At 51.8% G+C, this 12181-nt stretch overlaps 1 protein-coding gene across 14 annotated transcripts in view; it reads right to left on the bottom strand.

Annotated features, from left to right (window-relative positions):
* CNTFR (ciliary neurotrophic factor receptor) overlaps positions 1-12181 on the bottom strand; it is a 218596-nt gene that overhangs the window by 56259 nt on the left and 150156 nt on the right. For all 14 annotated transcript variants that reach the window (XM_065047093.1, XM_065047100.1, XM_065047092.1 and 11 more), the window contains one exon: positions 9288-9518. In XM_065047093.1, coding sequence (XP_064903165.1) covers positions 9288-9518 — 231 coding nt within the window. The remainder of the gene's footprint in view (positions 1-9287; positions 9519-12181) is intronic.

Below are 12181 nucleotides of genomic sequence, written 5' to 3'. Positions count from 1 at the left end.
TGGGCGGCAGGAAGCTCACGCCAAATATTTTGACAAGAGGCACTTATGAGCAGCTGAGACAAAATCCTTCCTGGCGCGGAGACCAGTGCAAACAGAGTGCCGTGACACCAGCGTGTGTCCCCTCCAGCATGTGTCCCCTGTGCTTCTCCTGGCACGAAAGGTCCCAGACTGTGGCCCAGGCGGCTTTGTCCTCACAGCCCCAGGGCAGTCCTAATTCCCATCACTGGGAAGCAGGGGCTGTGGGAAGCTGTTTAGACTGGACTTGGGCATCTTTAATTAGGGAGCTGTTTTTGTCATGTTAAGAAGGATAAACAAACCTCAGGAGAGCAGGAGGAGGCTGTGTTGCCTTCTGCCTGAGACACGGGACTTTGGTATGGCATGCAGCCTTCAGCATTTGTGCTAGGCAAGCACTTGGGAGGGTTTCCCACTCAAGCTGACAAGCCTCAAAGCACTTTTTCCTATTCTCCTCCAGCCCGGCAGATGCTGGGACAGATCGGGGAGAAAAGCCAGGCTGCTCCCCTGTCCCATCCCATGATCTCGTCCCCAGCCCCACTGCAGGAAGGGATGCACAGGGAGCCTTTGGCTTCATTTCACATCCAGGTCCAAAGTTCAGAACTTTGCTGGGGGCTCACCAAGGGGGTCCTTGCATTTTGGAGCACCCTCTCACTGATGGGTGCTCCATTCCTGGCTCTGGCTGGTCACTGGCAACACCATGACTCTTCCACCCCCACCCTGAGGAGCAGGCTGGCCAAGGGGTGGCCACCTTCTCTGCTTCTTGGTGCCATCATACCATGCGATGTTGCTGCCATGACCCAGGTAAAGGGCGAAGCTATGAGCTTTCCGTAGCTCCCAGCCTGGCACAGGTTCATCAGTCGGTGGGGTCAAGCATGGGGCCAAGTCCCTTCAGGTGCTGGTGGGGACCCACAGCAGGACATGGGACCCTGCACACATTGGCTGCCTCCCAGACATGCTCTTCCCTGAGGCTCTGCAAGCCAGAGCATCAGCAAGGCCAGGCCAGAGCCGCAGGAGCTGCGTTCCCATGCTGCAGCACCTAATAAATGCCACGTGCCGCTCTGCTCGCCCCACCGCCACGCGCTCCTTGGCGCCCCCAGCTCCCCACACGAAGGGGGGGGCCACAAGGATAGGAGAGTGGATATTTTTATTGTTTCTGACACCGACTGCCCCAGATTATCATATTTTACACAGTGAGCCAAAGAAGCATCACTCTGCTATGCTGCAGCTGGGCAGGCTGCCCAGCACGGCGAGGGGAAGGACGGGAGGAACGCAGCGGGGCGCGGGTGTGTTCTCACACGGGTACAAGCGTGCAAGAGCGTGCAAGTGTGTGCACACACAGGCCATGGGGCACCACTTCATACAGCCCTTCCCCCTGTGACACGGCAGCGTGCATCCTGCCAGACGGGGCAGAAAGGTCGCCCGCTGCCTGCAAACGTGTTTGTTTTTCTAGTTCGGCTCCTCATTCAATTAGGAATAATTGCATTTGGGAGTGTGGTGAGGTTTTTGGGTGGTTGGTTTTGGTTTAGGTTGGTGTTTTTTTTCTTTCTCCTTAAAAAGCTGGGATGGCAATTTGCATTTTGTTACCCAGCATGCCTTTCCAGCTCCCAGCCAGGCCAAGACCCGAAATCTGGGCACATGCAGCAAAGTTTGACTGTTGAGTTTTCCCAGCCGTGAACAAACAGCTCGGCATGGAAAGGCAGCAATTGGAGAGCCTGCATGCCTCATGAAATAAAGACAAATTTTGATAAACGACAAAATCCTGCAAACTGGTTGGCCTTGTCTGTAACACTCCCTTTCCATGGCTCTCAGGAACCAGGGGGTGGCGCTTGGCTGTGAAGCCCCCCGAGGCCATTGCACCTACCCAGCCACATACAGAAAAATCAATCGCATCCCTAGCAATATACCAAACAGCTTTGGGGTGCACCTCCTGATGCTGGAACATCAGCAGCCACATGCTTAATTTTATTAGCTCCATCCCTGTCATAGGTTTGGTCCAGGTTAATGTCAATGCATAGCCCGGGCACAGCCTTGAGGCTGACCTTGCACGGGGATGTGCCTGAGGGACAGGAGGACATTGGGAGGGTGAGAGGGATGAATTGCAGGGGTGGGTGCTGCTCCCTGCCAGCTGGCCCCAGTGCCAGGGAATGGTTGCAGTCATGTTTAACTTGCTGCTCTCGAAATAGCCTCAGTTTACATGGCCGTGGGAAGGGATTGGATAAGTTCATGGGGGAAAAATCCATCAAAAGGGCTTTTTTTTAAAAAAAAACAAAAAAAACAAAAAAACAAAAACCACCACCACAACAACAAAAAGCAAACCAAACTCTGCGTCACAGATCGTTGGACACGAGCAGGGAAATATCTGCACGCACTGACCCTGAGCTCCATCAGCATCCGCACCAGCGGCAGGAGCACAGACCTGACCAATGGCACCCTGCTCTGAGGCACAGGCATCCTCACCATCGGCTGCCAGAAACAGCCAAATTTCTGTTTTCCCAAGCTGGAGTGTTGGCAATGCCCTTCTACAGATTTTCCCATGAAACCAACCTACAGAAGCAGGTAGGCAGGCACCAGTTGTCAGCACTGCCTTCCTGTGCTGTTTAGCCCCTGCACATCATGGGATACTCATGCCTGCCCTGGTGCTGCATCCTGCTCCTGTGGAGCCAGAGGTGCATGTCTTAACACTGAGAGGACACTGAGAGGTTGTTACCTTCTTTGTCTCTTCTTTATTTTGGATGGGCAAAAAAGAAAAAAAGTTATAGAAACAACAACAACACAAAGATGCAAACTGCAGTCCAACCCTCCGGTTGCAGCTGGAGCCCAGCTGCGAGGAAAGGGACTTCTAAGGCAGAGACAAAGGAGGTCTGATTATTTATTAGTGGCCAATGTTTGATCGCTTGCTAATCAGGCCAGAGAACACACTCAGGCTCTCCTGGCCTCCCTGCTCACATGTGGTTCCTGTTGCTTTGCCCCTTCCCCCGCCCTCTCTCTGGTTTTCTTTGTTTGTTTTTCTGTTAATTTGGTTGTTTTTCCATGTCGTTTTCCGTCAAACCGCATGTTTTTTCCCCTTTCTCTTGCCAGCCACTGCAGTGACAGACATGGAGAAAGAAGGCCAGCCCAGAGCCGCTCGCCTTCTGCCAGTCCCTTTCCCACCATCGCCTGGGAGGCAGCGATGCCTATGGGACAGGACTGGGGCTGGCATCAGGCTGTGAGGCCCCAGTGCCACTGCTGCACCAGCCGCCATCTCCATCCTGACCCATGTCCCTGCTGCTGGAGGGAATTTTGTTGTACTTTCCCATGCAACACATCCCTGCCTGCATCCCAGCCCACCTGGCAGCAGGCAGAGCAATGGAGGCAGCACTTGGGCATCCTCAAAGCTGGGCAGCGGGGTGAGAGCAGAGATGCAAATGTGTAGAGCCAATGGGTCAGGATGGAGATAAGCAGGTTAGAAAGGGACGGAGGAATGGGAGCAGAAGGACAGATGGACACCCGCCCTGGCTGCCTCCTTCCCTTCCCTCTTTGCACACAAGGCCTCCCAGCTCCCATGTGCGCTCTCCAGCTTCTGGCAGCCTTTCTGCCGTGCGTTTCCACTCCTCTCTGGCCCATTAGCAGTATTTTTATAACATTCTGTAATGCACGGAGCCGTGTGCCAAACCTCAAGAGCACATTATTTCCCAACGTCTTTCTTACATCCATCCCTGGGCCCTCCGGCCGTGCGTTTCCAAACACAGAGCTGCAGCTTGGGAAGCTGGGAGCCTGGCACTCTGCTTGTGGTACCCAGAGCCTTCCCTTCTCACCTGCCCACACCCCGCACTCAGCCCTGGGCTCAGTCCAGAGATGCCTGGCATACAAAAAGCCCTGGCTGCATCTCCTGCTTCATCTGGCCATGCTCAGGCATCTGCTGCTCTCCAGGCTGTAGGGCAGGTGATCCATTGGAGACAAATACAGAGCATCCTGGTTGCTCTCCTCTGCTTCACGTCATGCTCAGCTGCCTGAAAAAAAGGGGTCAGAGCAACACGTCGCTGCTCAAAGTCCCCTGGAAGAGGCAGTCCTGGAGAAGTGCCACCTTCCTCTGAGCTGTTTTGGGCTTGGGATGATTCACGTCCTGGAGATGGGTGATCTGGGACCCTTAAGGTTAAGCAAGCCCATGGGTCCTTCCTCCTCTCCAGGGTGGGCTCTCCATCTGTTGGTCACACCACCCCCGGATGCACACTGTCCCCCACACACTGTATGTGTGCCTGTGTCCCCATATTTGTTGGGGACAAAACATCCTGGCTACCCCCAGCCTCTGTGGGCTGCTGCTAGGCTCCCAACTACATCACCCAAGATGTGGACCTGGGTGTCAAACCCCACCCCAGGGATCATCTGAGCTACCTGGGTCCTCCCACCTCCCTGTTGAAGCACATTGATGAGACACCTTCATGCAATTCGTGCCTTTTGCACTATTATGTAGCATCCTGCCCGACTCAGAGTGAGATGCCCACCCCAGAAATCCCTCCCACAGCCATTGGCACATCCCACCAGAGGTCCCTGGTCCTTGTGGGCCAGAGCCATTACAGGCAACACCACTGAGAATGGTCCAAAGGCTGATGCTGAAGCTCCCCCATCCCTCCCAGCAGCTCCACTTTCAGCATAATCTGATCCCCTTTAGCCATTTCCTAAGCTGTGTTCCAACTCTCATACTAATCCACATTTTCTCTGGTTTAACTCATAATTTCCCATGTTGCATCATAGCAAATACTTCACTGAAGTCAAGACAGATTGCATCAACCACATTTCTGGGCTTAGGAAATCAGTTCCCTTATCAAAGAGAGCAATCAGGTTAATCTGCTGTGATATATCCCTGGCAAGCCCCCCGTACATTTTTCACCCATTTTCCATTTGTCTCCATGTCTTTAATTGTTCCCTCATCCAAGTGTGCCCTGCGGCCCCGCTGTCAGGCTGCCTGACTGGGATTTTTCCTTCTCTCAAGCACAGGAGATGCGTCACCTCTCCCCACAGCACCAGGTACCACTGCTGACCTCTCAGCTGCTAATGAGCCTTGCTAATGAACAGGAGATGCCTTCACCTGGGCATGAAGTGCTCCCCAAGCCTTCAATGCATCATTTTCTTTGAAGGTGTCTCCATGGTGGAGGGCTATCTCCAGATCTATGCTCCCTCCTCTCTGCCAGCCTGTGCTGCCCTCACTTTGAGCATTGCCACTCAGAGCCGGTGGGGCTCATTTGGCATCAGGCTCTGCCAGTTTTACCTTTAATCTCCCCTGAAATGTGGCTGCATGGCCAGCTCTGCTCTTCTTCCCTCATTTGCTCTGGATTTATACAGCTAACCTCTCTTTTCATTTCCTCTGCAAGGTCTTACTCAGCTTGACTCCTGGCTGGTCTCCATTTATCCCTGACCCCCATGAATGAGCTTGCTTTGCTAACTGACACCCTTTCCTGGTCCTTGACGCTTCTTCGCTCTCTCCCCACATCCTTCCTGCAGAATTGTCTGTCTGGGAGTGCCCCTGCCTCACTTGGGGGGCATGCTCCAGGTACCATCGCTTGTTTAATTAGATCTCCAGGACTTCTTTGTGCTGTCCCCCCAGCCACTTACTCCTGTTGCTGTCATCTTTCTTGTTGCTCCAGTAAGAAGGGAAAGTGCAGACACAGGCCTGTTTTCATTTACCTTCCTGTACAACTGAAACAAAATGAGTTCAAAATCCTGCATATCTCAGGTTTGGGCTCCCAGTGCACTCAGCTTCAGTGAGGATGCTACCACAGGGCCATGCTGCAAACCTCCCACAAGCCACCCATCTCCATTATCTCCATCCCCATGCCCATCTCCTTCTTCATCCCCATGCCCATCTCCATCTCCATCATCTCCATCCCCATCCCCTCCTGAGATGTTCCCAAACCCACTTCTCTGCAGCAGCCCGTGCACCTTGTGGGAATCAGTCATACCCTGCAGAGGCAGGAAAGTTGGGGGATGCAGGCAGGGGCTGGGGGTGGCAGCACTGGGAAAAGAAACCTCTTAGAAAACATTAAATTAAAATCTAGGCAATTAAATTAATCACCACTAAAAGCATCTCACCTGATTAGTTCCTTGCATGCTTAATTGCATTAACAACACCAGGCATTCGCTTATTTATTTGTCGTCCTCTCTCCTGGGGCTGGTGGCCCCTGCTGTGTCCAACTGGGCTCCTCAGATGCCTGGTGCTCAGGGGGGATATGAGCCGTCAGCAAATGCTAACACACAGTAATAGGAAACAGCAGGATTTGGGCTATAACACTGAGCAATTCCCACGGGTCCCTGAGTGGATTGACAGGGGTTACTATTAGCAAGGTGCTTAGCAGACAGAAGAGCCATTGCAAAGTCACAGTGATGCCACAGCTGCAGAGGAGGTGGTTGGAGGCTGCAGCCCCTTCCCCAGTCCCCTCATTTCCTCCAGACCTGGGCTGCAGCTGCCCATGCAGTGGCACAGCCTAAGACATCTCCCCAAGTGGTGTCTAGTGAGCCACGTGTCCAAGCAAAGGAGATGCACAGCCTCCTCCAGCTCCTGCCTGCCTGGCCTCCTCACCACCTGTGAGCACCTCCAAACCACTTGTGAGCACCTTCCCACCGCCTGTGAGCACACCAGAAACACCCATGAGCATCACCTCACTACTTGTAAGCACCTCCGAACCACACGTGGGCAGTACCGAACCACCCTTGAGCAGCTCTGAAGCACACTTGACCATGTCTGAACCACCCATGAGCACCACCTCACCACCCATAGGTACCTCCAAACCACACATGAGCAGCACCAAACCACCCATGAGCACTTCCTCACCCCAACAGTGTGGCTGAGAGTCCCCTGGCTCATCTGCCAGTGCGTTTTTGTCCACTGTGCTCCCAAACCTAGAACATGCTCACTGCCATACTCGCTGCCCTACACTGACTGCTCTTCCCCCACTTGCTTCTTCATTGCCTTTCAGCTTCTTCCAGCATCCCTTCCCCTTGGTCCATGTGCCAGGATCCCTCCCACTGGACCCCCAAATCATGAGCTGGTCACTGTGTAGCATCTCTGAAAACCTGGATTTCTTCAGTCTGACCTACAGGTGCAGAAAGACCCTCGTGTCTGATCTTCAGGGCTTATGCAGACCATGCCTCGTGTGGCAGATGCACTCTTCCCCTCCCTGAACCAACAGAAACTTCTAGGCTGATGGACCACTATGATCATGCACATGCCCCTTGGTTGACAGGCAAGGCCTTTGACCAAAGAGACATCTTGGCTGAGAGAAGGTTCTGGACTATTACCATAAATTACCACAGGTCAGGTTGAACTAGGGTATAAATGGAGCCCACTGGAGACCCCAGTTCAGCTGGTCTTCCTTGGAGCAGTGGGTCTGCAGGTGAAAACTCTCCTCCTTAGACTGGCCATCTAAGGAACATTACCTAAGGACTGAGACGCCTTGCCAACCTGGTAAGTGATCTGGGTACCCTTGAGAGTCCTCACTTTGACACAGAGTAGGAAGATTCCCATTTTGAACCATCGCTCTAGAGCAGAGGTGTCAAACTCATTTTCACTGGGGGCCACACCAGCCTTGCAGTCGCCTTCAAAGGGTTGAATGTAATTTTAGGACTGTATAAATGTAACTGATGTGGGCTGATGTGGCCCCCTGTGACAATGAGTTTGACACTCCTGCTCTAGAATTTCAGGATTTGAGGGCTTTGAGTTTGAGTCGGTTGTGTAGTAATTGAACTCTTAACCAGTATCCGAACCTGTGTTGTATAATGTTACCAGAGTGCTGAATTAACTTTGGATAAGCCCTGTTTGTAACTGGTTTCTGTTAAACAGCTCCAGTTAGAACAAAGTTTGTTTGGAGCTTGTTGCCTGCCTAAATTGACTCTAGTGTGCCTCCATGACAGCTGGTCCTCCTGCAACCCTCTGCCCCTGGACTATGGTCTAGGATGGAAACAACCACCTTCATTCTGATGAAGGTCCTGAAGGTGAGATGAGAAGCAGAGAAAGGCTCTGCTACATCCCACAAAACCTGGGAAAGTACAACCACCTACAGAATGCATCCCCACCTGTTGTGGCTCCCAGCTGGTACCCCGCAGCATCTTCCACAGCAGTCACCATCCCACAACCAGCTACACCGGCTGGTGCTCCCAGACACCCACCGCTGCCAGTTGCAGATGCCGTACTGCAAAACACACAGTTGCCATCAGCTGTACAAATACAGCATCCCACCAAACACAACAGCTATCAGCTCTCAGCATCATGTGAAATATAGCACAACTCTTATCTCCCACGCTGAAACCTGTGAATCAGCGCATCTCATGCTCAAGACATGGAAAATGCTGGGGAACACGCAGCTGTTCTCCAACACACCTGTGGATGCGGCTCCTGCAAACACACAGCAACTGCCACCAGAGGGGATGCTCCTCTGAAACAACCATGTTGCAGTAACTGTGGCCAGGACTTCTTTCCAGTTCCAATCCACTCTCATAGCTCATCCTAAACTACTTCCATCTGCAGAGATGGCAGTCATAGAATCATGGAATAGTTTGGGTTGGAAGGGACCTTCAAAGGACACCTGGTTCACCTCCCCTACAATGAGCAACCAGATCACGTTGCTCAGAGCCCTGTCCAGCCTGGCCTTGAATGTCTCCAGGGATGGGGCATCTACAACTGTTCCGGGAAACCTTTGCCAGAGTGTCACCACTCTCATACCTTCCTAATGGCCAAGCAGAATCTCATGTCTTTTAGTTTAAAACCATTAGCCCTTGTCCTATTACAACGGGCCCTGCTGAAATGCCTGTCCCCATCTTTCTTATAGGCCATTTCTAAGTACTGAAAGGCCTCAATACGGTCTACCTGGAGTCTTCTCCAGTCTGAACAACCCCAATTCTCTCAGCCTGTCCTCACAGCAAAGCTGTTCCAGCCCTTGGATCATTTCTGTGGTTCCTCTGGCCCCTCTCCAACAGGGCCTGTCAGTCCTGTGCTGAGGGCTCCAGGGCTTCACACAGGACTCCAGGTGGCACTGGGCTGGACAGAGAAGCAATATCCCTTCTCGAAGTATTCTTGGGGCATCTACTGGCTTTGATGCAAAGTCTGGGGCAGGTGGGGCTGATTCTGTCAACCTGCTGCTGTGATTAGTATATCACGGGGTGCTTGTATGGCAGGGTGCAGCAGGCAACTGTATGTGTGACAAGTAGAGGAGCTGTCATGGCAGGAAGGGGCTATGAGAGGTCATTATGGGAGCACAGAGCACGGCTCTGTGCCCCTCAGTTTCACATGCTGGGGTACTCACTTCCCACCCTCAGGTAGGTCTGGTATTTGAGGTGCCAGGAGGAGCCCTCGTAGCAGGAGTACTGGCCACTCTGCGTCAGGTCAACGTTCTTCAGGATCAAGTAGGACCCGTTCAGGTGGGACTCATCGATGTCGGTGCCATTGGCTGTCCAGGTCACAGCTGCGTCCCAGTCCATGGAGCCACACTTCATGGTCACATCTGCACCTACTCGCTCATACTGGATGTGGCTGTCTGTGAGGAGGAAGAGGAGAAAACCAGGTGAGCTGAGAAACTGGGAGCAGGGCTGCCTTGGAGATAACATCTTACCATCACTTGTCTAGGAAGTAAGAGAAGAACTTGGGCATAGACTGACACTGTGTTGGTGGCCGGGGAAGCCCAAGTTCTCCTCCTGGCTCTGATAATGATTTATTTTAATTTTAGACCAGAGTGTACCAGCTGGCATGGACCAGCAGATTGGGACTCACGGACCATGTCCATACCTCCGTCTCACAGAATGCTTTCCTCTGACCTTTACCTTGCAGAAGACATCAGGGATGCACATGTGGCTCACCAGTCAAATACCTCACAGCAGAGCTGGACAATCAAACCAGCAAGTCGTTGCCACTCCTGTATCCATGTGGTTTGTTGCAGGAGGCAAACCAAATGCATACATCAGAAATTCCCAGCAGAGAGATGACAAATCCCAGGACGTGTCACCAGCAAACTCAAGTTATTTACTAGCACAGGTGGAAAGTAGGCAGCTGCCCTTGACATTCCCTGCCCAGGAAATCAGGTGGGAGGATTGCAACCTCACCATGTTGTGATTTGGAAAGGGGCAGCTGCTCAGTGGATGCTATGCTGTTTGTCTCCCTGCCTGGCTCCTCTCTTTACAATGACACGATGCCTTGCTGAGCTGCTTGATTTAGCATCTTGCGAGTGGGGCAATTCAGCTCATTGTGCACCAGCTGCCTAATCGAATTTTCTCAGGTTTCTGGACAGGAGCTCGAGCTGACATTTGTTAATGATCCTTAGCAATTGAATCTTTCCTGTGTTGCTACACTGGCTGTGCTAAGCATGGCAAGGACGAAGCTGCATGTGTGTGTGTGTGTCTGCATGACAAGGGGTGAAGCAAAACAGGCAGATGAGCAGGTGATGTGGTTCCTTCAAGGCTTCATCAAGCCTTTGTGCATAGGCAAGGGTAGTTCAGTTCTCTAAATACTCCCGGGTTTCAAAAACACATTTGACAAGGTGCCTCGCAAGAAATCCAAGCAGCCCTGACACATGAGGAAAGTCCTTGCATGGATTTATAGCACCTAAAAGTCAGGAGAGCAAAGGTGAGAACAAGCGGTCAGACGTGGCAGTAGAAGATGTCACCGGTGAAGTCCAACAGAGATCACAGCTGGATCAGAGCTGCCCAAAACCCTCGTAACTCACAGGGAAAAGTGGTTTGAGGGAGTGAGACGAGACAGTGTGCTGCTGAGGCTGTCAAGGCAGCCACACTACAGCTGGGTGCAAAAGTGTTGCAGAGGGACATCATGGTACAGACCCACCAGGCAATAACACAGATGCACTTGCTTCTCCTGCCACTCACAGCTCCAAATGAGGTGCAGCCTCCATGGAAATATATATTGGAGTCATCACGCTCACTTGCCTGAAAACAGCAGCTCAGTGGCAACCAAAAACGCAAACCCAATGCTAGGAATTATTCAGAAAGTGACTGAGAAGGAAATGAAAAACACTGTACTCTAAAAGCCATAAACAACCATAAACAAATCTGTCCCCATGCCATTAGGAGGACAGCTCAGTGGAAAATGGAGCAGAGAGAGAAAAGGGGGAAGACCAAAGGCTGGAAACAGCCCCTGTGTAAGGATGGCTTAGCAGATCCATCAGTTCATCCGTAAAAGGAAACAACTGAGCAGAGATGTGACAGACACCTAAGCAACAATGAGTGACATGGAGAGAACAACTAGGAAAGGACCACTTGCTCTTTCTCCTAACAAAATAATTAAGGGCCAGCAAAGGAAAAGAAGCAAAAGAAAGCACTTTTTCACATAAAGTGTGATTAAATTACAGAAACCCATGTAGATCAGATGCTGTGGATGTCCACATTTTGGGGAAAATAGTGATTAAATGGATCCATGGCAGAAGACAAAACCCAGGGCAGTAAAATGCTGAGCTACCCAGTGAGTCCAGGGAGTCTGCAGGGAGCTGATGGTGGAGAAGGATGGGAGAAGCACTTCCCATGCTTGCTCTGGTCTTTTCTCCCGCTCTAGACATCAGCTCCTGGGTCCTGTTGATAGGTGGGACTACCTGGCCATTCCTGTGTGAAAGTCCACAGACTGAGCCCATCTGTGAAGGAGAGAGCCCCAGGGCAAAGCTGGCCCTGGAGATGTTCCTGGTAGGTCTGAGTCCTCCTGCAGATGGTCTGTCAGGACAACTACTTCTGACAAAGAAACAGCACCTTTGGGGATTCTATCCCTGCTGGGAAAGGGGGTGGTAAGAACAAGGAAAAATTGGGTTGTAGTGAGTAAGGTGCTGATGAGATGCCTTGGGATCATCTCAAACACTAGTCAATGGTGGGGATGTTTGAGAAACTGCACTGATCAGACAAGTGTGTTTCAAATGTCTTAAAAAGCTTAGCACATATACTGACTGGCAGAAAGAGGGGAGAACGTCTAAGCTGAGGCAACTGTGTGAGGAGGGGTAGCTGGAATGGGCCCAGATAAACAGGCAGATAGGCAGAAGTGTGGAAAAAGATGGACAGGTGGACAGATGAATGTATGCATGTGATCACAAAGAGAGGGACAGATAGCTGGATGGGCACAGATGGGATGGAGGGAATTGTATGAAGATTAAAGGATGGATGACTATCAAATGGATGGATGGATGGATCGGCATAGATGGGGATGCAGAGA

This window comes from Columba livia, chromosome Z (assembly GCF_036013475.1).
Source record: "Columba livia isolate bColLiv1 breed racing homer chromosome Z, bColLiv1.pat.W.v2, whole genome shotgun sequence".
Lineage (NCBI taxonomy): Eukaryota > Metazoa > Chordata > Aves > Columbiformes > Columbidae > Columba > Columba livia.
The sequence above is the reverse complement of the archived record's forward strand: the minus strand, read 5'-3'. Positions and strand labels throughout refer to the sequence as shown.